The sequence below is a fragment of the Podarcis bocagei genome (assembly GCF_964188305.1).
Source record: "Podarcis bocagei genome assembly, chromosome: 11".
NCBI lineage: Eukaryota > Metazoa > Chordata > Lepidosauria > Squamata > Lacertidae > Podarcis > Podarcis bocagei.
The window spans coordinates 15,636,493-15,664,186 of record NC_138136.1 but is presented as its reverse complement, the minus strand read 5'-3'; the positions used below and the strand labels follow the sequence as shown (position 1 = coordinate 15,664,186).

The 27,694-nt window shown below is 41.6% G+C and overlaps 1 protein-coding gene across 2 annotated transcripts; it reads left to right on the top strand.

Annotated features, from left to right (window-relative positions):
• The first annotated feature begins 262 nt into the window (after nt 1-262).
• Nucleotides 263-27,694, top strand: LMNB1 (lamin B1). 2 transcript variants are annotated; one of them, XM_081213732.1, is made up of 11 exons: nt 263-493; nt 14,909-15,065; nt 16,491-16,616; nt 17,658-17,828; nt 19,457-19,582; nt 21,109-21,329; nt 22,028-22,253; nt 24,289-24,393; nt 25,310-25,429; nt 25,689-25,805; nt 27,009-27,694. In XM_081213732.1, the coding sequence occupies exons 1-11, from the start codon at nt 336-338 to the stop codon at nt 27,048-27,050; spliced, it is 1,569 nt and encodes a 522-aa protein (XP_081069858.1). In that variant the 5' UTR covers nt 263-335; the 3' UTR covers nt 27,051-27,694. The 2 variants fall into 2 exon arrangements, with proteins under 2 accessions (XP_081069858.1, XP_081069857.1); XM_081213731.1 differs by lacking the exon at nt 263-493 and adding an exon at nt 2,240-3,083.

Here is a 27,694-nt window from a genome sequence, read left to right as displayed (position 1 = left end):
ATTGCACTTTGTGCATGAGCAGAAGCGCCAAATCGCAACCCCCGTGTGTGCAGATGCGCCACTGGGGGTTCTGAACACTGCGAGTTGCAAATGTGCATCCCACCTGGATCACATTTGCAACCAAAGCATCCACTGCATGTCATGTGTACAGGACAGCCGTTGACAAATAATGTTAGCAGTGGCTTACCAGCCCCTCCTCAGAATTGCATATTTTTTTATCGGAAGAGAACCTGCCAATGAGTTTTTGTTTTCCTTATAGGAGATACAACGTTGAGATCTGCTCAGCATTGTCTTATAAATCTTAGTTCGTCTTGTGTCCATTGCCTCCAAGCGAAATGCCAAGAAAACTCCACCTGCTGCAGAAAGGAGGCCTCTTTTCGCGGAAGCAAGGGAAAAGTTGTAGCTTTGCAGAAATGGGAGTACATATTTACAAGGGGCAGAGGACCTGGCAGGCTGTAACGAAACAGCCACTTGCTCCCACTTTCCTGGCAAGGTAGGACAGGCGGGGAGGAACTTCCTTCACAGAATTTTCTAAATCTGAATACATGTAATCTGAATTTATTTGCGGAGAAAAGGCAGGCCTTTTTTTAGAAGACTCCCCTTTTCCTCCTCAAACCTTGGAGCGCAGATTTAAAGTCCAGTTAGCACTGCGACAGTCAAATATGTTTTCATTTTCTTTATGTTGTGAACTGCCTAGTGAGGTTCAGCTGAAGGGAAGTGTACAAACGTAAGAACTAACAAGACAGAGAGCAGCAAAAGGCATCCCTGTCAATGGAGAGGTGTGCGGCCAAGTTACTTTATCATTATTTTTTATATTTATGATTTTCAGTTATTTCAATAGTTTTACTTTCATTTTAACATTTCGAAACCTGACTTCCTTCTTCCTCTTTGTGCCGTTCCTTAATTTATTTTATCATTTCCTGCCCATTCTAAATTAACTTCTTTTATTCATTGACTTTAACTATTTACTCTATGTATCTGAAGAAGTGTGCATGCACACGAAAGCTCATACCAAGAACTAACTTAGTTGGTCTTTAAGGTGCTACTGGAAGGAATTTTTTTATTTTGACTATGGCAGACCAGCACGGCTACCTATCTGTAACTATTTACTCTTATGAAACTGCTGGTTATTACAATAATCCTGCCAATGCCCTTGTTGCCAGGAATATTTCTTCATTCCACTTCTCGGGTGCCTGCGGAAGAACATCCTTGGCAGAAAAGGACAAGACCTTGTGTGTGTGTGTGTGTGTGTGTATATATATATCCTTATATATATATATATATATATATATATATATATATATAAATAATGTGTGTGTGTACACACACACGTACACACAAACACAAACTTCCAGTTTTGCCATTTAAAATACTCATTTAAACATCCTTAAAATCATTGACTTCCCTTCTTCTCTTTCCATAATTCATTTTGGATATCATAAATCCCAGCATATTTTACAAAAACTAAACCATTCAGTATTCCATTATTGTATCCATCAAAACGGGACGAGACTCTTTCGACGGGGCGCCTGAAGCGCTCACCTGTCTCAACGGCAGGGCTGAGCCCGCCTGTTTCACAACCTTAGCCTTCCCATCCCCGCATCTTGGACGCCACCCTGAGCTGGCCACCGCAGCCCCGTCGGTTCCCCTCAGGCTTTTCCCGCCGAAAGCCAACGGTCCGCGCGTTCAAACAGACCGAACGGAAGAGGATGCTGGGCTGCCCGCTTAACAGCGGCTAGGGGAAGTTTCACGCCGCCAGCCCTCACAGATAGCCAGGAAGGACAAATGCGTGTGCGAGGGGAAAGAAAAACAACACAGCGGCTCCTTCCAAGCGCTCCAGGGCCCGATAAACAAGCAGCCCGTCCGCCCGCTCCTTTCCTCCGCCTCCTCCTCCTCCACAAGAGATGGCGGAGAGCGAGGGAGAGAAGAAAGGAACGTCGGCGGCCTAACCGCGCACGCGCACTTGGGGGTTTCAGCCGTGGGTGGGCGTGTTTGTGTGTGAGAAAGAGAGAGAGCGCGCGCGCGCGCCGCTGCCTCGCCGGCAGTTGAGGGTTTTGAATTTAGCGTCTAGACCTCGGCGAAGAGCCCCGCTCGGCGCCCTATTGGTTGAGCGCGGGTCACGTGCGGTGGGGGCATAGGCGAGCGGAGGAGGAGGAGGAAGGGAAGAGAGGGAGGGCCGGCGCTCGAGCGCGCGACGGCCATATTGGTTCGGAGCAGAGCCCGCCTGTTTTGTGTGTTCTGCCCGGGGAGGAGCGGCCGGAGGCGGGATACGCGAGGCTGGCCGGGCGGGTGGCTCCGCTCCTTGCAGCGGCGCCGGGTCCCAGCTGAGCAGCAGCCGCTTCTCCTCGCTCCCTTTATTTGCTTGGAACATCCAATTCGCCTCAGCGAAGCACCTGCAGAGCCGCCTTCGTTTCTTTTCGCTCCTCCTCCCCCCCTCCTCCCTTTTTTCCCGCTCGCTCGCTTCCTCACCCTCGCGGGTTATTATTTTTATTCATTCATTTGCATCCTCGGTTCGTTTCCTTTCTCGCTTAACTTTTCCCTCTCCCTGCCTCGCTGCTCGTTTGCCAATTTGCTTTTAGGATTGCTGTGCTTTTTTTAACCTTTGCATTGCCAAGCTCTCCGCTTTTGAACCCCTTTCGGGCTCTTTCCCCCTCTTTTTTCCCTTTGGGCTTCTTTCCCTCCCCCCCTTTCCTCGCGCGTTTTTTGCGCGCCATGGCGGCGGCGGTGGCAGCCATGGCCTCGACGCCGTCGGGGCAGCGCTCTCGGGGCAGCGCGGCGAGCACCCCCCTGAGCCCCACGCGCATCAGCCGCCTGCAAGAGAAGGAAGAGCTGCGCGAGCTGAACGACCGCCTGGCCGTCTACATCGACAAGGTGCGCAGCCTGGAGATCGAGAACAGCGCGCTCCACCTCCAGGTCACCGAGCGAGAGGAGGTGCGTGGCCGGGAGCTCACCGGCCTCAAGTCCCTCTACGAAGCCGAGCTCGCCGATGCCCGGAGAGCCTTGGACGACACGGCCCGGGAAAGAGCCAAGCTACAGATCGAGCTGGGCAAGATCCGCAACGAGCACGACCAGCTCCTGGGCAAGTAAGTGGCCGAGGAAGAGACGGAGGCCCCCTCGATCTCTCGTCCTATCTTGGCTTCAATAAGAGTTCATAGAAGCCAATTCCTAGGGCTAGCCCCCCCCCCATAAAATATGTGAGAGGGTTTCCCCCCCCGCCCAAAGCTGATGGGCATTCAAATGTTGCGCGTGCACAACATCATGTGATTGTGTGAGGCGGGGCTCCCCCCCCCCAATATTTCACTCCATTTGGCACTCGGTGTTCCAAACTCCCATTGTTCTGGGCGCGTTTTGCGTGCTGTTTCTGAGCTCTGGGCATAGCACTGCGCCTTAGATTTCCGATTAAAACTGCAGAGTGGAAGGAAAAGAGGAGCTTTTCCTGCCTCCCCACTTCCAAAGACCGGAGAAGAGACCCTCTTAAAGATATTACGGGGGTGGGCTAAACCAGGTGAAAAGTGAACATAATATTTTAGCTGCCGTTCATTCATTTTCAGCACTGTATTCTTGCTATAGAAAGCATGTGCCCAGACATTCCGTTGTTGCGCCTGTAACCTCGTTTTAAGGTGCCGTTTAGCTCCTAGCTTTCATATCCCACTTTCTAACACTGGCTGGGGGTCATCAGGCCAGGAGCATGTGGCCTCTCTTGGTCCCCAAGAAGCTCCCTTCTCACATTGCAGCACATGACTGACGCGGACTGCCTGCTGGGGAGACCAGGGTCTGGGTCTTACTCTGCTGCTTGCATGTTGACGTCATAGACCCTCTTCCATTTCCTGCCTCCAACCCCACCCTGTCCCTTGGAATCTCCACACCATACTTCCTCATGCCTTCTCTACTCCTGCTTGGGGTGGCCACCTTAGATTTGCGTGCCCCCAAAGCAGTTAATATAGGTCAGCGTGGAACTCCTCCATGAAGCTTGTTTCATAAGAGGGTTTGATAACTTCCCCTCACTTTCATGTTTGGGGAGATACCATGTCAGAAGTTAGAATCATGCTATCTACGTAGAGATTTTGGTGTGAGAGAACTCTTTATTCATGTGTTTCCCTCGGCAACACTTTTCATCCTGTTTTATAGAGGTGCGCATGATGTTCGGTTCCTCCTTTCTGGTTCCTTCTGTTAATTTATTTGTATTTCTGTCCATGCATGTTCTCTATGCTCTATTTGCAAAGGTGAGCAGTAAAGTAAGAGCATGTTTTGTAATCTTCACTTTAAAACAAGGCAAAGCTTGAGCTAACAACAGATTCAAAATCCACATTTTACTCCATTGAGAGATGAGAACCAGGCATGGTTTGAGAGCGCGTTATTGTCTCCTCCCCTTTCCTCCCATTCATTTCTTGAGTAGTGAGCATATTAGTCTGACTCCTCTAGCTGCTGCCATGTGCTATAGCTAGTGTGGTAATATTTGAATGAATGAAAAAGAGGGCTGGGAGGTTTCTTCTTAAGAGCAGTTTCCGGCCTAACTGACAGTATGAGGTGTATGACACTGGGGTGGGCCATGCTTTCATCATCATTTCATATGTTCAGATTTGATCTAAATACATGGGTTATTAACATGTGATACTTATGTACAAAGTTGTCAACTTACACAATTTGGCTAACTTTTTAAATAGCTTATCTAAAGTGGTAGTCCACTTTAGAGCTAAAATAGAAGGGGAAGTTTTTCTGTGTTTGCTTTTGTTGATGTTAGGGGGAAAAAAACCCGGCGAGATATATTGCAACAAGATAGGTACTTATTTTAAATGCAGTTCTTGAAAGAGAAGCGCTTAATATGATTTTTTTCCTATTTTGATAAGAGCATTCCTGGTCAAGCATTAACAATACACGTGAGAATTGAAATCACTCCTGCTTATGTCCATGTTTACATTTTTGAGCTTTGCAGAGCTGCCTGCCTAAAGAAATGTGTGTAACTTTGGGAGAAGGCAGATAGCTCCTTTTCTCCAGTGCTCAGTGAATAATTTGGTTCATAACTCCATGGAACCTTTTCCATTTTGTATGCTTTCTAGTATTGGGTATGTTCCTTTTGCTGGCTGGCCTCACTTCTTTGGAATGAGCAGGTGCTTGCTTGCACTGATAAGCTTGATTCATACACCTCCAGAGCTCTGCAAAGGAATGCTTTCAGGGGTGCTATTAAAACTTTCCTTTAACAGTTGTGTGCTGTCAGTTTGCTGTTGCTGTTGCTGTTGCTTTGCCTTTTTATTTTTTGTTAATGGCACCCAAAATTTGTTTCTTAGGGAGCTTCCACTTGTGCTATTCCCTGGTTTTTTTTAACCATTTTCAAATGTGTGTGGCCATACACTTGGGGTGAGAACACAATGAGACTTTTCTCCCTGTAGACCTCTGCCCCCCAATCTTATTCTGAAACAGAATGGGTGTAGTGGAGGGGGAGCGGAAAGGCGCTAGAAGTCCTGTTGCCTGCCATTTTTCCTGTTCTCTTCTCTGATCCCCCTCCCAAGCTCTGCATTTCTTTGTTTGTTGGCAGTGTACTGTTGCAATCGTTTAAGTGAAATTGTGTAAGATGTATTTAATTATATGTTCTAAAAGCTTTTTAAAATTTATTTAGGACAATTTTGTATTTAAGACAATTTTGGATACCTTGAAAAAATGGTTCAGGTGTTGCAGTTTTTGTAGTATATTTCACAGTGAAAAACTATGCCAAGTAATCATCTTTTGCTCACTTCATCATCAAAGTTGGCCAACTTCTGTATTCTTATGGCAGTACTCCTGGAATTACAACTCTGAGGGGGCAGTAAACTACAGCTCCAGAATTCTTTGAGGAAAAGAATGTGCTGCAAATGTGCTTCTCCAGTGGCCTAGGAGAAGTAGAATGTTTTTGCCTGGTGCCTAACAATATGTAATGAAGGCACTAGGCAATGTTAGAAACTGGGATAGAAAAGCTAGGAGCCAAATGGCTTCTGGGATCTGGCTTGTGGGCACCAAAACAGAATGTCTAGTTGCCGGGGGGGGGGGCGGGCGGCAACAATTTTTATTTATTATTTTGATAAGCATGAACTAATATGCAATTCACATAAGTGACACATTGTTAATACCACATTTTTAGCAGAAATTGTTAATACGTGTTTAATTTGGTGTTTACAATAAAAATATTGGTACCATGCTTCAGTTTTCAAAACACTACAGTGGTACCTCGGGTTACATACGTTTCAGGTTACATACACTTCAGGTTACAGACTCCGCTAACCCAGAAATAGTGCTTCAGGTTAAGAACTTTGCTTCAGGATGAGAACAGCAAGAGGCCCCATTAGCTAAAGTGGTGCTTCAGGTTAAGAACAGTTTCAGGTTAAGAACGGACCTCCAGAACGAATTAAGTACTTAACCCAAGGTACTATTGTACTCTTTATTGTGAAACTCCTTAACATATTGTCTATCCTTAACGTACACTTCAAGGCTCCATACATTTCAGTAATCCTTGAGTGTCAGCCAGGGGGGGAAATGGCACCCAGACTTTTTTGAGGTGCTCACAAATGGAGAATCTTTAGGTGCAAAATGCTCCTGGCACCCTTCTAATTTTGAACTCTGGTGCCAGGGGAGCCTCCCTGTGGAGATCATCCCACAAACAGGGAGCCACTGCAGAAAAGGCCCTTTCTCATGTTGCTACTCCCCAGGTGTCTTGTGGAGGGAGCAAAGAAGTGCCTCATATGATGATTGGAACTCCTTGCGGTCTCTTTCTGTTTTTAATGCTCTGAATAATTTGGTGTCATCAGAAAACCTGGTCAAACCTGGTCAATTCACTGCTCACCCCAACTGCATTTTTTTTTTAAAAAAAAATATAAAGTACAGTGGACGCTCAGGTTGCAAATGTGATCCGTGTGGGATGCACGTTCGCAACCCGCAGTGTTCGCAACCCGTGTCTGTGCACATGTGGGTTGCGATTCGGTGCTTCTGCGCATGCACGACCGCCGAAACCCGGAAGTAACCCGTTTGGGTACCATAACCCGAAAAGAGCGGCCCATAACCCGAAGAAACGCAACCTGAGGGGGCTGTAACCCGAGGTATGACTGTACTGGTTCCAATACAGATTCTTGAGGGACCCACTTCTTACATCCTGTCCATTTAAGCCTACACTCTGCTTCTTGTTCTTTAACCAGTTACTGCTCTATAAGAGGGTCTGTCCTCTTATCCCATGTGTTAAGATCACTTTAGTAAGGGACCCGATAGTAAAAGCTTTTTGAAAGTACCATGTATGCAATGTCTATTGGATCATCCCTGTCTACATATTTAAATTGGATAAAATTGCTGCAGTGGTTGCATCTTACCTGCTGACTGATCCCTGATCTAAAAACTTCTTCAAGAAGAAAGTTATGTTCATTTTGCTGTTATGCTTATGGCGTCCTTCTTTGCGTCTGCTTGCATGCTTTTCTTGATTCAACTTGCACGTTTGAACTGCTAACTGGTTTTTTAATGCTATAAATTAGAGTTCAAAGCTTTGTTGCCACCATATTCAGAGCTCTGTTTTACTAATTGTGCCTTCTCAGCAACATTTGCTGTGGTATAATTTGTGGTGGGCAAGTTTTAAAGCTTGGGAAAAGCTACTTCTAAACATTAGTAATAGTCTCAGATAACAGCCTTCTGGTTTTGTGAGGTGTATTAGTATATATAAATATTTGGGAGGAAGAATAATGTGTCTAGCTGCTGCAGCTTAGGGACTTTGTCTTGCAGTGAGGAAAAGAAGGTGATGCTATCATTCTTGTAGAGCCAGGTATGTATCTTTTTGTGTTAGGAGATACGTTGCACATCCATCAATCCATATGTGGTGGTAATGGAGTCATGAAGAATAAATTTGTAGAACCATCTATCTGTACACACACAAACACACACTCGTTAATTTTTTGCTGGGCACTTTCAAATTGACTAGAGTGCTTGAGATAAAATTATGTTTTCATATGTTGGCAGTAGAATAGGAGAATCCACAATAGTTGGTTGGAGTTACGGTGTTCTGCTTTTGTGAAGACCATTGCTTGTGGCTTGGTGGTGGTTCTTAAATCTTGAGGCCATAGTTTCTGTTGCCTTGCTCTTTTCATAATTAGGTTTCTATGTAGCAGTAACTTCTAGGGTTTTTTATAGCTGGTCTAAATTGTAAGGGTGAAATTAAGTGTGGGAATTATGCATGTGAAATGGCTTTTAATCCAGCAGAAGTGCCTGCTAATTAAAGAGATTATTTATTACTTCTCAGTCCACTGCATTCTCTCCAATAATGTTCTAGATCGTTTTGGGGGACCCTCCTGTGGTAAGTGGCATGAAGAGGAGGGATAAAGAGGGAATCAGCAAAAATGCCTCCTCTTTCCTTAAGTTAGCAGATGCCTCTGCTGCATTTTGCCCTAAAATCTGTTACTTGAAAAAGCAGTGCATGGGTCCAAAAATGATTTCAGGAGGATGAACTCATTCATTCCTTCTGTCTTGAGATAGAGATCAATACAGGAGAGACATGTTTTATTGCAGCTGGGGCAGATGAAGGCGTCTGGTTTCACTGCTACAGATGCGTCATGACATCTCTTCTCTCTGTGCCCCTCTAGCAGTCATTTCTTCTCTGGTCACTGCTGTGGATACATGACCTGACTGTGTGTCTCCAGGCACTTCATCATTTGTCAGTCAATTCCAAATTGAGTAGCTTTGTTAAATCTGTAGCAGAATGAAGTTGAGAAGTATTGTGCTTAACTGTTGCCCCTTTTCTTGTTGCTTCTGTTGAAGTTGTACGCTTTCTAAATTCCATTTATTCGTTTTTAAAAAACCGGGAAAATAAACTAGTGCTGTGCATGTGTTCGCTTGTCATAATTAGCTCTGAAGCATCTTATAGTAGAAATATGATGTGGTTTTCTGCCTAGTGACTGAATAGTGTAACTCTTGATATGGATTCTATTTCTCTGGGAACTCCAGCTTACCACTGAAAAGCTGGATTTGCAAATTGCTAGAATAATTATGGTGAATGGGATACTTTGAGATCAAAGTAAATGTACATCTTTTGAAGGGACAGGAATTTCTGTGCAGACTACCCCCTTAAACCTTTAATAAACAGGCTTTTCCATATTAATGAAAACAAGGTTGGAAACCGGGGGTGGGGGGGTGGGAGGGATATCTTAAAGTGCCAGTAATTTGATTCTCATCTATTTGTTTTAAATCCTCAGGCCCTGCTTCTCATCTTAAGGCCTGATTTGCACATGATTGGCAAAAGCAAAGCACTTTATCTAGTTCCAAGCCCATGTGGGGTTATTTAGATGTCATGTTCTAATTAATTGGATGGTGGTTGAGTTATTGTATTCCTACCTCAAAAACGAGTTGAAACTTCTTCTCTTTTTTTGCAAAGGTTTTGAGTTAGAAGCAAATTTTGTGTGATTTAGAAGTAGGGCTTGGATTAAAGTACATCTGTGGTAACTCCTGTTTGAGATGTGAAATGTGCACTTACACGTAAGTATAATACTTAAGTTTAATATAATCACTGGTTCCTTTGTTACTTCTTACATTAGCTTATATTAATAGCCAGATAAAATGCAGAAATCTGTGATTCCTAATTGTGGGTGCTGTGTTTTGACACATCTCTTAAGGTTGTATTCAACTTTAAGTAGCAGGTTGGCTTTCTGGAAGTTAAGAAGGGAAAAACCAATATTATAGAGAGCTGCTTTCTCCATTAATGTTAAGAACAATCTTGTATAAGCACTCAGTTCTGGGTGAACTACTTAACTTCTGCTGTTAAAATGAGTAACAACCCAGTGAGAAAAACCCTTGTAAGAGATATTACTGTATACAGGTGAGCACCCTGGTGAACCATAGTGGCTCGTGAGAAAACCCACCTGAGATCCCAAAGAGGACCTCTTCGGGCTCTGGGAAGGATCTCCTCGCAAGCTGGAGGGGCAGTGGGGCTTTATTGAGCTGCTCAGCCTCACATCCTAGCATCAGAAGTGTCCCCAGAACCCAAAGAAGATCTCAGCGTGAGCTGGAGGGGCAGCAGGGCTTGCTCAGCTGATGCACTGAGAAGCGGCTGCTGCTGCGCTACCTGGCACACAGTGTTAGAAACTGGGATAGAAAAGCTAAGAGCCAAATGGTTCCTGGGACCTGGGTTGTGGATGCCAAAACAGAATGTCTATTGGCCATTTTGGGGGAGGGGGGTCGGCCACACTTTCTATTTATTATTTTGATAAGCATGAACTAATACGCAATTCACATAAGTGACACATTGTTAATATCACATTTTTAGCAGAAATTGTTAATTTGTGTTTAATTTGGTGTTTATACTAAAAATGTTGATATCATGCTTCAGTTTTCAAAACACACTACTCTTTATTGTTAAACTCCTTAGCATATTGTCTATCCTTATTGTATACTTCAAGGCTTCAAAGCACATATAGTTCAGTAATCCTTTAGTGTAAGCCAGGTGCAAAAAATGGCACCCAGACTTTTTTGAGGTGCTCGCAAATGGAGAACCTTTAGGCGTGAAATGTGCCTGGCACCCTACTAATTTCGAACCCAGCCTGCACGTCAGTTGTTAGGCAGTGAGGCTGAACAGTTCAACAAAGCCCCGCTGCCCCTCCAGTTCACGATGAGATCCTCTGGGGTGAGTTTCCTTGCAAGCCAGGAGTGTGCTCCCTATTTCCGAATACCCAGCACCACGCATGTGTGCAGTCACATACAAATAGATCACATGTAAATGGGAGTTGCCTGCATACATATAGCAGTAAATAGGATGGATTTGTGTCCTTGGTAAGTGTATTGCCTATTACCCTTGTGCATTCTACTGTAGGAAACAAACCTAGCTGCTTGTTAATTGTACCTCAACTTTGCTTCAATCCTTGTGCTGCTACTGCATGATTTTGAATATGGTCAAAATATGTTTGACAGGGTTGGAAAAGTGAAATGGATATGTGAAGTTCTGTGGTATAATACTTAATGCTTGTTAGTAAATCTCAAATCAGATGCTTGTAAAATCTGTATTGGGTGGCATTACCTGAAACCAAATACATCAGTTTCAAATTGCTTGCAAGATTGTGAAATCTTGCCTAAGAGTAAATTGTAAAGCATGGTACTTTTGCCATCTAAATATTATTGTGGAAAACTAGACTTCATATCAGTAACAGGGGCTTCTGTAATCTTCAGACTTTGTGTCTTAATTTCCCTCATATTATTTAAATGTGATGAAAAGTAAGTTTTAAAAATTAGAACACAATTTAAAAAGAATATACTGCATGTAGTGCCAATTTCACATTAATCAATACCGTAGTGTTTGAAAGTTCTGTGGTGAATAAGTGTATAGACTATATTTTGGAACTTCTAGGTTGAGGATTGCCACAAGAGAAACTCTTAAGCACACAGCTGCAGACGTGAAAGGTTGTACAGTATCTATTAGCTGTCAATCATTTAGCTTACATAGTAAGATTGCTAGCAGCTAAGAGGAACAGAATCTTGTACAATTTTTTTTCCTGTTACTATCATCCAGTTCCAGGAACAGAAGATTTCTTTTAAGGAAATAACGTTTTTTTCATTCTTACGTTCCTGCTTCCTTTTTTTAAAAAAGGCATATTTATGAAATTGCACTGAAAATCTACATCCCCATGGGCCTGTTATTAAGACAATGACTTGATTGATTCAGCAAGTGTTAAGTATAGTTCAGCTGGTGCACAGGGCAACTGTTCAGAGGGTAAACATAGTTGAAACAGCTGTCCCAAGTCCATATTGCTGTGTTAAAGTATGGACCTCAATAGGAGAGTTAGTCTAATCTGATTTAAATGAATGTTTCTCCCTCAGTTGCAATTCAGACTATTATCCAAATCATCCCTTTTGCACATGGCCGTTGTACTGTTGGCACAATGATTATTTTCAGTGTTTGAATCCTTGTGCTTATGAAATCAGACTATAGGTAGATGAAGCTCTTGTCTGTCATTTACTCTGATTCAGCATACAACTACTATAATTGTAAGCTTTTCAGTGATTTGCCAAATGTGCCATATGGTTACGGCAAAGTAAGGCAGCTGGGTCACTTCAAGTATTTACTGAAAACTGTCCAATTTGTCATGTGCTGGCCCCATGTGTTTGGTGTAACACAGTACTCTTAAATCAAGAGTTTTTGAACTTTCATGAATTTAATATGTCTCAGATACTCCTTGGCATACCCCCCCCGCCCCCAAATAGGGCATGGATGTAGAGTGGCATTCTTTTCAAGATAAGATAGGTGCACACTATATGAGCTTTGTAGAAACAGAGAATTTACCAGCTGGGTGACTGGGTCTCTGCCATGAGTGTCTATTTTGTATTGTTTTGATTTAAATACATCTGCTGTTTTTGTGTGTTTAACTGTGTTTTTGCTGGTTTTATTGTACATCATCTTGAGCTGATGGTGTAAATAGCCATTGATAACTAAGGACAATAATAATGCAGAGAGAAAAAGCTAGTCAATATTATTCTCTTAAGGTCATTGATGCTGAATATTACAGCCTGTAATAATTAGGTACTATATGTTTTTAAAGGCTGTGCTAGAAATCTTAAAACTGAGTTACTTTTCACTGTATTTTTTACTGCCTTATCACTTTTTAAAAGCATATATGGGGTAGGGGTGGGGAACAAACTTAGGTTCCCAGGAAAGAGAGAACAAATCACCATCTACATTACAGTAATTTACTGTTTTTTGAATTGGGTGCCAAATTTAAAAAAGCAGTGAAGTATACCACCAGCAGCAAAGAAAGACTCAAGAGTGCCCTTCGAATGCACTCCTGATGCGTGGTGATTAATTTGCCACACAGAGTTACCTGTGCTGTGCCTGATGCCAGGTGATAACAGGTGGGCATAGTTCAAGCCAAATCATGTCATGGTCCCAATGGGGAGGCCTGGCAGACCTAACCCAAATTAGGCTCCAGACTGGAGGTTTCCTAGTACCGAACAGTGGCTCGGTGGCATGTGTGAACCTAGAACCCCTACTGGTTTGTTTGGCCAGCAGCTGCCTGCTTCCTTTACATTCAGTCTAGCCCATTGAATTGCAAGCCCTAGCTGTGGTGAAATGGCTGTAGTGGCCCTGAAACTCATGTTTTGTGAATAGTGTTGTGGCAAAGGGTTTGAGACTACTTGCATTTTTACCTAGGAGACTCAGAAACTGCCCTTTACTAAGCCAGACCATCTTGCTCAGTATTCTGGAAACCCATAAAGGTAATAGTAAGTAAAAGAAAAGAAACTCAGTTTTGCCCAAGAGGTAAACCAGGCTCCTGGTAAAAACGAATAAATGTGTGTGTTCTTAGTATGTTCCACCTCTTGTTATCTCTTCCGGGTCAGACTAATCTGTTCCCTGAGCTATTGGATTTGGAAACCGCCTTCCTTGCTGAGAATGGAATTTCTGTTTCTTCTCTCTAGCCCAGACTCATCTTGGTGACAGTATGGAGAACAATGGATATTCCAGTTATGGGGTATGGCACCCCACAATAAGGAACTGCATTATAACATTACACAGCTTTGATAGCTTTAGCTGTGAAGTAGTTTATAAATAAACAAATACATAAAAGCCACAGTTGTACAACACTTAAGCAAATAAGCAAATGCTTGGTAAAGTACTTGTTACATATAGAAAGTCTCTAGTATGTTCTCATTAAGACGAGGATTTCATAAGCTGGCTTCCTATGAAACTTATGAAGGCCCACCTCAGTGTTTGCATTGGGAAGAATTGTGGTTTTTTTGGTTTCCGCTGCAGGTCTGCCCACCAACTTATGTACTGTTGGGGTAGCTTCCGTTCTGGGGCCTGAAGGACATCAAATCACTCTTCATCTAAGTTTTCTACCTAAGAGCTCTATAGATGTGCAGCAAGGAGAGAGAAAATTATAGGTCATATCCCACCAAGTTTTACTCAGCGTAGACCCATTAAATTTATTCCAGTGGCTGTGTGTGGAGTTTTAGTAACTTGAGTAGCTGCTTGCCTTTTCCCCATGACTAGGAAAAGGAGAGTAGATTGTACAAATTTGTTCTGCTTATGTATTTTATTCTGCTCACAGAACTGCTTTCCCTGGCACATAATTTGGATTGTATCAAATTCAAAGTTTTTTGTAGATATGTTTTGGGCTTTTACTTTTTACAGTGCTAGTGTCCCAGCTGCACAATAACAATTTTATGATGGTGCTAAAAGCAGTTGAGTGTGCTGAATAACTTGAACTTCAGGTTCTACAGTCATTCAGCAAGTTAATATTGCACTTTGGTTTTTCTCTATAAAATAGAGGCTATACTTAATCTTAGCATCTTTGCAATCTTATTCTTCACTGTTTTGGCATAGAGTGCTTGTGTTGCAAAAATAGCTAAGTGTTTTTGATTGGTTTATCTACAGCCAGCAAAATCTTAATCGCTTATGAAAATCTAGCTATGTACTATGATGAAATATTAGTTTAGTGTTACAGTGGTACCTCGGGTTAAGAATTTAATTCGTTCTGGAGGTCCGTTCTTAACCTGAAACTGTTCTTAACCTGAAGCACCACTTTAGCTATTGGGGCCTCCTGCTGCTGCCGCACCGTCGCTGCACAATTTCTTTTCCCATCCTGAAGCAAAGTTCTTAACCCGAGATACTATTTCTGGGTTAGCGAAGTCTGTAACCTGAAGCGTCTGTAACCCAAGGTACCACTGTACTAGTTCTTCACTAGAAAGGATTACACAGAATGAGGCTTTTATCTTCACATGGCTTATATATTAAGAACTGTAAGGATGAAGTAAATTACATCTCACTAGAGTTTCAGTCTTTTAGCAGATTTTCCATTCCCCACAAACCAGTGGAATCCAACTATAGTCATACAGCTCTTTTTAAGTTTCATCTTGCATTAAAGAAAATATCTGAGGCACCTTATTGAACTTCGTTTTCCTGTTTTTTAATTACTGTTGTTTTTAGCTATGCAAAAAAAGAATCTGATCTAAATGGAGCAATGCTTAAGCTTCGAGAGTTTGAAGCTGCTCTGAATGCTAAAGAAGCTGCACTTGCCACAGCACTTGGTGACAAGAAAAGCCTGGAGGTGGACCTTGAAGATTTAAAAGATCAGATTGCTCAGGTAAATATATAAGTTACTACACAGTGCGCTTCAGGCCAGCTTGGAATAAGCAGCAACAGCATCTTACAAATATGGCTACAGCTCGTTGAGTAGTTAATAATGCTCACTATTTTAATTAAAACAAAACTGGTGAGTGTGTTGAGAAATTACGGGGTGGGATCTGCACACCAGAGCAGATTTTGGGGCAAACAGGAGGCTACAATGGGGGGTGGGAAAGGAAGGTGAAGTCTGTTGTGCAACCTGAAGTCCATTGCACTTGTGACACCATAGGAAGCAACTTAGTTTCTCATAATAGCCTAGTTTGGATGTAATGATAATGGTTACTGTAATGTACAGTAGCCTAGATCTCATGCACTCACACCTCAGCTGTTTTGGTGCAGCCAGGATGCAATCAAAACCTTTAACTTTTGATTTAGATCAATTACAGTTTAGCATTGTGGTCATACTGTAAATTAGTTAATCCTAACTATGGTTATTTGAAGCAGATCCGTTTTCCTAAACTATGGGTTGAAATTTACTTGTTTTGGCCAATCATTGCTATGACCAGTATTTGACATTAGCCAGGTGCCAGGCGCATTTTGCAGCTAGCTTTTACCACTTGCGACCATGTGAAAATTCCTGGGTGCCAGGATGCATCTGGCATATCCACCATCTGGGGATCATTGAATGGACTGTTTTCACACACTAAGACCCCATCTTGTAGAATTCTATTAGTTATATGTTATCTGCACAATCAGAATGAATTTCTGGAACCAAATTACTTTTTCTGTGCACCCTGAGCAGGGACAGTCACCTTTAAGAAAAAGAGGTTGGAATAGGCCAGTATATATGTGGACTGCTCCTGAATCAAGTGACTTTTCTTCTTTAAGTTCTCAATGCTCTTGACCTAGCCCAGAGTCGTCATCTGAACTAGCCATATGTTTAACTGATAATCACAGTCAGTCCATTTGACCAATAAGGCTATAGAGCTGTCTTGCCCCAAAATGGCAACTAGACATTCCATTTTGGTGAGTGTAACCTTGGTTTAAGGGGAGCTATTTGGTGCCTAGTTTATATATGCATTTTTCACACTGGCTAAGATTAACTGTGGCTTGTCTGGGTTCACTTACCTAATGTTAGTTTTGAACTGAAGCAAAAAAGCCCCAGCTCTTTATGCCAGGCAAAGGGGTGCAGTGTGTAAGCCCCAAGACTTGCTGTTGCTTGCTCCCATGATGATAACCCAAACAACAGTACGTGAGACATTGTGGATCAGTAAATGAGCAGTACTTAATGAAGAGTGTACTTAACTTCAGTGCATCAAATGTGCTTTATTCTATAATTGGCCAGCTTTATGAAAACTTTGCCAGATGGCACTTAATTTTTACTTGTGATAATTATTTTATGCTGGAATTGTGTTTTTGCTAATTTGTAATTATTTCTTTTAAGCTTGAAGCTGCTTTAGCTGCTGCTAAGAAGCAGCTCGTGGATGAAACTTTACTGAAAGTGGATCTTGAAAATCGCTGTCAAAGTTTGATTGAAGACCTGGAGTTCCGAAAAAATATTTATGAAGAGGTAATATAGTTCAGGTTCTAAGGTAATGTTATGCAGTGACAAGCCAGTGTGCACCCTGGCTTCAAATCAGGTCTCTGTGTCTGCCTCCAAGTAGTGATAGATGGATCAGTCTATTTATGATCTGTGTCAATTTTGCACATGTGTCTATCCCAAAGTCTGTCCTGTTACAGCACTAAACTTCGATTTTAAAAACAACAACACAAATTGGTGTTTTGATTTGAACTTAAATATGGATGTGTGCTATGTCTTAATGTATGTATTTCTAAAGGTGATTTATCCTAAAATACATGTTTTATGCATTTTGGTAAAAATTTTGAGTAGAGAACAATCATAACATGTGCGAAAGCATGCTGTCCGAAGGATTATTGCGTTTTGATCCATGTATTAGTATGGGAAGGGAGTATAAGGTCGGTTGCTTATAAAAGCAAACCGAATACATTTCTCCATCTTTACTTCAGACTCTCCAAGACACTGGGTTTTTTGTGCTTGTATCCCTGTCTGTCTCAGCATTGCTTCCAATCAGTGAAGGAGGAGATATACCCTCATTTTTCTATACCTGAAGCGTTTCCAGCTATTTCCTGTGCCAGCCCATTGCCCTAGCTTACATGGCAAAAGGGGGGTATTTAAGAGACATGACCAGGACTGTTTAGTTAACAGAAGAACTGGTTTGACCTTTTTAGCAATATTCTCAGCTCCAGTCTTACAAATAAAGAACCCTAAGATTGGAAGCAATCCCAAGAGGATACCCATTCTAATCCCCAAGCTCATAAAAGTAATATATTGGAGCACATTTAGTAAGAAGATTTTGGGGGGGGGGACCCTCGTAAAAGTGGCATATCCAAAAAATATATTTGGAGTATTTCTCTTAAAAGCTGAGCCCCAAGAAACCTATTTAAGCGAGACTTTCCTTCTTATCAGTACACAAAGCAATTGCAATCTAGCTGGAAAGCCAATGGGGTCATACTTTATTTAATATGCCATCCTTGCTTTTCTTTGCTAAGTGAAATTGTGTTATTGAAAAGTAATGTTATTCCTCCTTAGGAAATCAATGAGACAAGAAGAAAGCATGAGACCCGTCTTGTTGAGGTGGACTCCGGGCGTCGGATAGATTATGAGCACAAACTTGCTCAGGCGCTTCAAGAAATGAGAGAGCAGCATGATGTGCAAGTGAAAATGTATAAGGAGGAGCTTGAAGAGACATACCATGCCAAAGTATTAATATTTACTCTTGCATATAATAAAATCCTGATAGTTGTGTTACAGAAACTTTGTCTGAATAATTGAAATAGAAACTGTTTCTGGATGTGAGCTTAAATTTCATTTCTTCTAGAGATTGATAGGTAGTAATGGGTTAAACACCAATATACAAAATAGAAATTTCCTTTAACGTGAATGCTCCTTTTAAAAACAACTTATTTTGAACTAGTGTAGCTGTAGTGAATAAAACTCAACACAAAGAAGCAAAGTGGAATATATATTCAAGTCGAGAAGGGTGCATGTTAACATTTCAGAAAAGCTTTGCTGATGTTAAAGATGAGTTACTGTAGACAATTGGAATGTTTGAAGAGCAGGGTGTTTTCTTATAGTCAACCTGGGGCTGCAGGCTTCCCTGTGTCATACTTGACTGATCTAGTACAGAATGAGTTGTTCAGAAACCACTTGCTTAAGATAAGGTAGTGCGGGCCCGCACCATTTAAGTGCTACCCAATCAGTGCAGCCAAAGTTACTGCTAGTCCTCCATATCTGGCCAACATTCCAGGCTATCCCATTTCCTTGTCTTGTGCATCCTACTTGAGCTGAAAGGGCCTTTGCTATGCACCTAAAGACTCCTGCTCGCATTTGTAGAATTACTACTATGGAGATCCTGAAGGTCTTAACATGGTGAATACAGTGGTACCTCTGGTTGCGAACGGGATCCGTTCCGGAGGCCCGCTCGCAATATAAGCAGAACGCAACCCACGTCTGTGCGGGTAACGATTCGCCGCTTCTGCGCATGCACGTGACGGCATTTTGAGTGTTTGCACGTGCACAAGCAGTGAAATCCAGAAGTAACCCTTTCTGGTACTTCTGGGTCGCTGCGGGACGCAACCTGAAAATGCTCAACCTGAAGCAAACGTAACATGAGGTATGACTAGTGCTTTTCCAAGACGGAGTCATTCGGCAGTCAAATGAATTCCCTGCTTACCGTGTTTCTTTCCTTCATATGTAGCCTTAAAACTTAGCTAGCCTCAGAAGGCATTCTTAAGATACTGTCGGTTAATCTTTGTGCTGTCTTGTGAAGCTGTACTTCATTGCCTTGGAAAACTTGCAACTCTAGTATAGCTGGTGTGGATTGTTTTCTTTTAAAAGCATTAAGCAACAACACCATTACCTTCAACTAAGTTGAGTTCACTTGTAGCTATATGACTCTGAACAGTTTTGGATCACTGTTGAAAGTTATTGAGGAGCCATTCTATAAGTTCAGAAGGTCACTTTGATGGTTTTTCTAGTAAATCCTTGCATTCCTTTGAACATTATTTGCTATCTTGGTTCCTTAGCTTATTAAATGCTTCCATATTTAGTTGATGAAAGAGTTGAGGAAATGGCACGTGGCCTAAGGGGAAAATAAGGATAAAAGAATCAGATATTTTTTTTTTTGTGGTTGGAGGGGTTGTCCCGGAGAAATATTACATATGTTCTTAGCTGTCAGATTTTCAGAAAAGCCTGCATGACAGGTTTCCTGTATTACACGCAATGTGTGCCTTACTTAATGTTGTTGCAGATATTTTAAAGTACAAGCACTTGCTTCTCTATTTGTTGGCAGACCAAATGTGGAGTGTGTTCTGCTTGTTTTCCTGCAGCTTGAGAACGCCAGACTCTCTTCTGAAATGTCTAGCTCTGCAGCCAACACTGTCAGAGAAGAACTCATGGAAAGTCGCATGCGCATTGATAGCCTCTCTTCCCAACTGGCTAATTTGCAGAAAGAGGTAAGGGATTCCACAGTCCTGTCTTTATCACCTTAGTAGCAGGTAAGTACTTTTCAGATATTTTATACATTACATTACAAGTAGTTCAGTGGTTTTCCAGGCTACTGTTGTGTGTGTTGTACTTTAATATTTTTATTCTTTTTTTAAAAAAATCCTGCGTTTGAAATAGACTGAGCCAATTTGTTGTCCATTTTGGGGTCAATTCCACCTTTTGTTCCCCTCTTGATTTATGAAACTTACTATTGTTCAGTCTGACTCCATTGTATTGATTACCGAAAATGAACAAGTGCTTCCTTGTAGACAAGAGGAATTCATTGTGTGTTTGTGCTATCATTCTGCTGGAGCATAGAATTCAGTTTCCTGAGATTCTCAGCTTTCGATTCTAATTTTTAAATAATAAACTGTGTTTTTGACCCTTACGTTTATGAAGATTTGCTGGAACGTTTGTAGGGAATACTCAAATTTTGGGTGACTTTGTTGGCCAACTAAAAACTTGTCGCTAGGACATGCCCAAAGGAGTGGGGTCTTCTCCCTGACTGTATGCTGCATCTTTGAAACATAGCACTTCAGGGGCAAACAGAAACTCCTCTATTGTTCCTCTCCAACTTGCCACTGGGGAGGGGTGGATTTGTTTGTTTTTGCCTGTCAGTTGGTGCTGCAGCCCCTCTCAAGGTTTGAAGTCAGTGAGGGGAGGCCAAGGATGGTTTGGGATTTCATCTTTTATCTCGTAAATACAGAGTTAAAACAAATGACAGATAGCTCTGGTCCCAGGAAGAAGCCTTTGGCTCAATCTCAGTCAGCAGAGCCTGGTTGACTTCTCTCACCACGTCAGGATAGGAGAGTGAAATTGACATACAGTAGTGATATGTAGTGATTCCTCAGAAGATTAGAGGGGCCCAAACATTATTTGCAGGGTCTGGGGTAGGGCTTCAGGGTCCTCCTTAGCCCCTTCTTTTAACCAGTAAAATCAAAATGGTCCTTCATAGCCAACCCAGGCATTTATATAAGCTTGCTTAATTTACAGAACTATATGGGTTGCAAAATTGAGATTATTTTGGTTCACTTTCAATTTTCTGTTCAGTGTGCACAACATCACTGATTATCATCACCTGCATCTTAATGCCATTCTCTTTCTTAAGCCATGCCCATGCCCTTTGCGTAATATGCTAGCAAATGAGAAAATATAAGAAGTGCTGCAGCTTGTCTGTGTTCCAGTAATGAGCCAGTTCTGCAATTGTTCAGTGACTTGCTAGATTTATTCTTGCCCAACATAGGAAGTGTCTGTACGTGTGTGTGTTCTGTTTGTGCTTTTTTTGAAAACAGATTCACAACCATAGACATCAGCTTTGTCACTTTTAAATATGAAGCAATAGACCCAATACCTTGCACAACAGGCAATTTGTATTAAAAACAGGAATGTAACACTTGCGTAGCTCTTCATATTCATTCTATGTCTTTGAATATTGGCTTTTAGAAATTAAAATTCCTGAAGTTGGTGTCTGTGCATTTTTTATTTTCTTTTTTAGTCTAGAGAATGGCTAGAAAGGATGCAAGAACTGGAGGATATCCTGGCTAAAGAAAGAGATAACTTTCGCAGGGCACTGTCTGATAAAGAGAGAGAGATGGCAGAGATAAGAGACCAAATGCAACAGCAGTTGAGTGATTATGAACAACTCCTTGATGTAAAATTGGCGCTTGACATGGAGATCAGTGCATACAGAAAGCTCTTGGAAGGTGAAGAAGAAAGGTAAGAAATAGTTGTCATTTTACAGGAGAATGGAAGTTATCCTAAAGATTATGTACTCCAACTACCTGCCCAATTATTCCAGGCACATGCAGTCCATGTTTAAGAAGGGGAAGGGATATTGGCTATATGTGAAGAGCAAAATGTTTTGACAACTAGAGATGAATGATGGAAAGAGCTTCTCAGTCAAATGTAAAACTTTTTCCCAGTTGCTGAATGTGAACACTAGAATCTCTCCAGGTATAATGTCTTATGAAATAGAAGGCATTTAAATTATGGTTTATAGGTATATCCAGCCAAACTATTCCTCTTATGCTTGGTGTTTTGCAAGGTAAATATTTTCTCTTGAAGTTTTAATGGTTGATTTAAATGTTGCTCTTCACCCTGGGCACTCCCAACTGAAATAGTATAATAATAATTTTTAAAGGAAACTTAATCCCTCATTCCCAGGCCAACCCTGTCCTTGAAAACCCTTAGTCCCCAGCCCTGGTTCTTCCCACCCACTCTAAATGGTGGGTGAATAATCCAAAATGCACATACTTGCTTGAAATCCAACCTTGCAGGTAATTAATATACTCAAAAGTAATTATCAGAGTTTACAAAACATGTTACTAATCCATGCTGCCTGAGAAGGAGAGAGATGAAAGCACACTTGAAACGTGTGTGTTGATGGGTTTCCTTTTTTTTCTCTTCTTCCACAGATTGAAACTTACTCCCAGCCCATCTTCTCGTGTGACAGTCTCTCGGGCATCATCCAGCCGCAGTGTGCGCACAACCAGGGGAAAGAGGAAGAGGGTTGATGTTGAGGAATCTGAGGCCAGTAGTAGCGTTAGCATCTCTCATTCAGCTTCCGCTACTGGAAATATCTGCATTGAGGAAATAGATGTAGACGGGAAGTTTATCCGCTTGAAAAACACTTCTGAGCAGGTATGGAAACCTGAATAATCAGATGAGGTGGTTAAAATGTAGATGACATTTCCCTGGATGACCGGAGAAAGAAGCAGCAGCAACAAACAAATGTTCTCCTGTGACTGATGACTTGTTCTGCAAAAGTTGAGAGTGGATCAAGAGTGTAAAACTCTTAAATGGTCTTACAAGATGTGTCCCAGGTGAAACAATAAGGGTTGCATAGTGATCAAGTTGATAGAAAGGGTTAGAAGGCATATCTATTTCACCATCCTCCCTGTGTTTTGAAGGGCTTAATGTTCAAGTGTATATAATGACTTATATGGTAAGCCAGCTACTTAAACGTGTTGGGATACTGCCAGGGAGATAAAGTCCATCATGGCCCCAAGCCGTGTGCCGGATGATCCATCGATCTCTGGTAGGCACGCAGTATCATCGATTAGCGACATGAGTTTCTAGAAGTTATCTTGCCACATTCTAGAGCTCATGCACACTCTATCAGCAGATAATGCACAGCCAAAAGTTGCACTCCGGAGAGCATTATTTACAAGCTTTATTCAGCGTTGATCAGAACAAAGAAAGACATGACTGCCTGCGTCAGTGTCTCCGACAGAGAGAGAAAACAAAAGCAACAGGAAACATAAACATCCTGTGAACAGGACATGCGCAGACTCTGTGACTCACAAAGCCTGCTCCCTTTTAAGGTGGAACGGACATATCCTAACAAAACGTTCCAGGGATAGTGCCTAAAGCCAAAATCATATCTAGTTAAAACAAACTGGGTGCCATGGCAGGTGGGATTGCCAGAGGCCTCCCCCCTCCAGATGCCCCCCTTCTTTCCACCCCATTTTTAATTTAATATTTTTGCCAAGCTGAATGCGTACAAGACCAGCAGAAGACAAAGTAAAGTGTAGGTACAATTATGAAGAAGATCTGCAGAAGGGACATGGAAAAGAGTTAAGAGCCTCGGACATAAGATCACCAGGTTGATGGACTAGATGGAACAGACAGAAAGGACTGACAGAACCCGAGACCAGGAAGAAGAGAGGGTGGATGAAGATTGGCAGAAAGCTTATAAATTCATTTAGAGAAATATTGCAAAATTAATGACTGTTAGGAAAATCTTGGAATGAAACTATTAGGCTTTAGTAGAAATGTTATAAGGAGTTATGTATAAATAAGTTTTTAAGTTCTAAAGTTTTTTTATGGTAAGATAAGGCTAAAATAAATTAAGACAACTAAAGGACAGAATACAGTGAAAGATGGAAAGGATTTTCTGAGATAATTAATAATTAGAATACAAAAAAGGGAGGTGTGAGGAGGTCGATGAAACAAGTTAATGAAGATAAGGATATGGGAATATTGGATTTGTTTTTAAATTTATTCTTTTGCTCTTGTTTTTGATTTTAGTGTATTGTATGTTTTGTACTTTTTATTCTCCTTTTATTGATTTGTATTTAATCTCTTTTTTCTTGCTTTTTCTTTTTCTTTTTTATGTAAATTTAAATTCCCAATAAATATCATTTTTTTAAAAAAATAAAAAATGAATGCGCACATGTTAAATGCATATAACTTGCAAGTGCACTGTAGTGACATTCTATACATTGATATTCAGAAGTACGCCCCACTGAATTCAGCAGGACTTCCTCCCAGGTAACCATATATAGTCGAAGTGGGGTACCTCTGGCCTGTGGTCTTAATCATGCCCACCAGAGCATTTTGTCCCAAGCCATGTGCACCTGTCCTACATTTGACATATATGATGGGTTGAGGGGGGCAGCTAAAAACCTTACTAACTGAAAGGGATGCCTGCAGGCACTAGCAGTTGGCAAAGCCCTTTTCAATGTGCTGTGCAAGATCACAGAGGGATTTGTGAAGACCCCTGTAGTCAGAAAAGGTGATGTCAGGTGATTGACAGGTGGGCAGCCTGTCTGTGTCAGATGTTGTTCATAAGGGGTCAGGTGGGGATAAAAACAACCTGGTTTATAAGACTAGTCAATGTTCAGAAATAAGTACATAATGGCTTGACATGAAAATATCACCTGCTTTTGTTTAGGACCAACCAATGGGAGGTTGGGAGATGATAAGGAAAATAGGAGACTCTTCTGTCACTTACAAATATACCTCAAGATATGTGCTGAAGGCAGGCCAGACTGTTACAGTAAGTGAAACCTACTTTTTGAGATTAGCGTATTGGAAACGTGCTTTGGGTCTAACGTGGGTTCTTTGGTAATTGCTGCTGCTGCTCCAATCTAGGTGTATGTATTTCATTTTCTATTAAGGACTTTCAGTGGCTTCCTAAAGAGCTGCAAACATTGTTTACACACAGTGATCCTAGTAAATTCATCTCTTGAAAACCCTTTGGTGGAATAATAGGAAAATGGTGGTGGAATATTTATCTGGTTGGAACAGAATGAGCTTTTAACCTTTTCCCTGTGCCAGTCTCGGTATTTTTCTCTCAGACTTGGGCTGTTTCTTCTACTGCCAGGCTTTCTGGTGCTGAGCCTGGTTAGAAGCAAAATGTAAAAGGTGGAGATGGGTGGGTTTGTCACTCCTTCCCAACACCAGTTTTCCTGTGTCAGTATTCTGAGGGAAACAGTAACTCCTGCTTAGCGAGTGATGCTACTTTGCACTTAGGCACCTCTAAACATGAGAGGCAAAATAGAGCAGGCATGAGCAAAAAGTGTGTCACCAACTGGGAAAGTTTGGAAAACTCTGGTGTGAGCCATCTAGCCTGCACCCATGGCAATTACAGAACTCTCCAGAAAGCTGTGGGTCCTGGGTCTGTTTTGGAAGGGCATGACTCCACCCTGCAGATATCTACATTATCTAGAGATATTGCAAATGGGGAGCAACTTGTATGGTACTCTATAAACCGCTTTTTATAAAGTTCAGCTAAGAAAATTTAACTTATTACAAATGCAGTTATTATGGATCAATCCCTTTAAGCTGAATGTATTTGTCTAGGTCTTCCGCCATTTATTTGCTTCCAGAACTATTGCTATAGATAGAGCTTGCATAATTCTTTTCTGGAAGACGTATTTTAATCCTGATTGACGTATCTTTCCCTTTCCCAGATATGGGCTGCTAATGCTGGAGTAACAGCCAGTCCTCCTTCTGACCTCATCTGGAAGAACCAAAACTCTTGGGGCACTGGCAAAGATGTGAAAGTTGTGCTGAAAAACTCTCAGGGAGAGGTAATGTTGGAAACCTGGCTAACCTATGCTCATCACAAACTAATTTGTATAGTGAGAATAGCCCCCAAAGTGGAACAGAACTGTACTTTTTGCTTGGATATATAGTGTACTGGTACAAGCCACTAGTACAGTCTGTCAGATTCTAGATTGACAACAGTCATACTAACATCCAAAAAATGGTCACTAAAAAATGCCAGATAGCTTAACATTACCTTAATGTTGCAAGCATTGAATAACTGAACAGCTGCATCTGTTATAGGAAGTTGCTCAGAGAAGCACCGTCTTCAAGACAACTTTACTTGAAGTTGAAGAGGTGGAGGAAGTAGATGAAGAACCAGCTGAAGCTGTAGAACAAGAGGATCTATTCCACCAGCAGGTATCTTATAACTTACTCGAACTGGTATGCTTTCGAACTGCTAGGTTGGCAGGAGCTGGGACAGAGCAACAGGAGCTCACCGCTGTCATGCAGATTTGAACCGCCAACCTTCCAATTGGCAATACCAAGAGGCTCAGTGGTTTAGACCACAGCGCCACCTGCTTCCTGTAACTTAAATAGTGATGTGGAAAATAAACCTATTTCCCTAGTGACCTTGGCAGGAGAACAATCCAGGTAATTGGTTTTAAAAAAATCAAAATATTGGTATTTGGAAGAATTCCTGCAACTCTTTCATATTGCAACAGTGAAGTCAAGTTATGTCCATAGTAACCTGTGTATCTAAAGGTCCTAAGATGTAGCAATTTTAGTGGCTACTATGAGGTAAGCATTATGTGAGTCCCAAGCAGAGCCCAAAGGTGGGGAACCTAGCCCCCCAGATGTTGTTGGACTAACTTCCATCAGCCCCAGCCAGGATGACGTAATGGTCAGGGATGATGGGAGTTGTAGTACAACAGCAACAGGAGGACCATGGGTTCCCTATGCCTAACATAGGCTCTCATTGGTAATTTGAGAATCTCGGCTGCAGAGACACTGATGTGCTAGAGAACATGTGGGCCAACTCTGGCTAAAAGGGCTGAAACTAAATTGTATTGCTCATCACAGCTTTAAACATGCATGGCTTGCATTGTACTAGATCAAAATCATGGCCTAGAGCTGTGGCAGGCAATATTCTGTTTAACTCATTGTGCAGCCTACAATTTTATGCCAAGCATTACATTTTGAAACTTGACTTTCCAATAAGGCACTATATTGTGGAAAGCAGTGGTTTTGGTTCCTCTCTGAGCAAGATCTCTTTGCTCATCAGCCATGAATTTAGAATGTACTGGTAGTTACCCTTTGCACATGAACTCCTGCTCAAGCCCTTCAAAGGTTTCCATCCCTGAGCATTGCTCATGCTGGCAGGGACTGATGGGAGTGAACAATATCTGAAGAAAGTACATGTTCTCCACCCCTGGCTCAAAGTGTTTCCTGCTTGATAAAACATGTGCCCATGAATTTGTCCACAAGCAGTTCCCATAACAAAAAGCTCAGTGAAGAAGGCAGACTGTTAAAAACAGTTCATCAAACTACAATTATTGAAAGATACTTAAAATGTCCCTACTTTAACCTTAATTAAAGCTGTCTTTCCTCTCTTTAAAACAGGGAGACCCACGAACAGCCAACAAAAGCTGTGCAATCATGTAAACCCGTCATCTGTATATCCTCAGTTATGTTAATCCCTTCCTGCAGAGGAGAACCTGTTTGGAAGCACAATATTTTTGTATTTCCTTTTGTGAATTTTAAAGCTGTGTCTGGCCTTAATTTCATTTGTCACAGAGATGGAGCTTTTTGTAAGTGAAACCCATATATATAGCTTTTTGAAATGTGAAATATTGACACTGAATAATGTACTGTTTTTCAGAAACAGTCCTCATTTTTATGCTGGTCCTTTTCTAATATCTTCATTTAAGAATAATAAACTACTGTGTGGGGGGTTTGTTAGTTAGATTAGCCATCTACTCTTTGTCCTTTTACATTATTAGATTTTTTTTTTTTTGGAAGGGGAAGTAAAGGGGCACTCAACAAAACCTTTTGTACTGAAAACTTTTGTATTTTAGCTATCAGGTTATACAAGTTTTACTTGGAACATTTGTAAAGAACATTATCCAACAATTGCATCGTAAATAGAAGGATGAAGGATTCAATAAAATTCTTTTGCTAGTTTTGCTTCACTTAGAAACTTTACCACAAATCAGGCTTATGATAATGTGTTAGGTGTGTTTTTTAAATTCTAGTGTAACCTGCATACCTTTTCATGTCAAATTAACAAATAAAAGTTACCTTAAGAA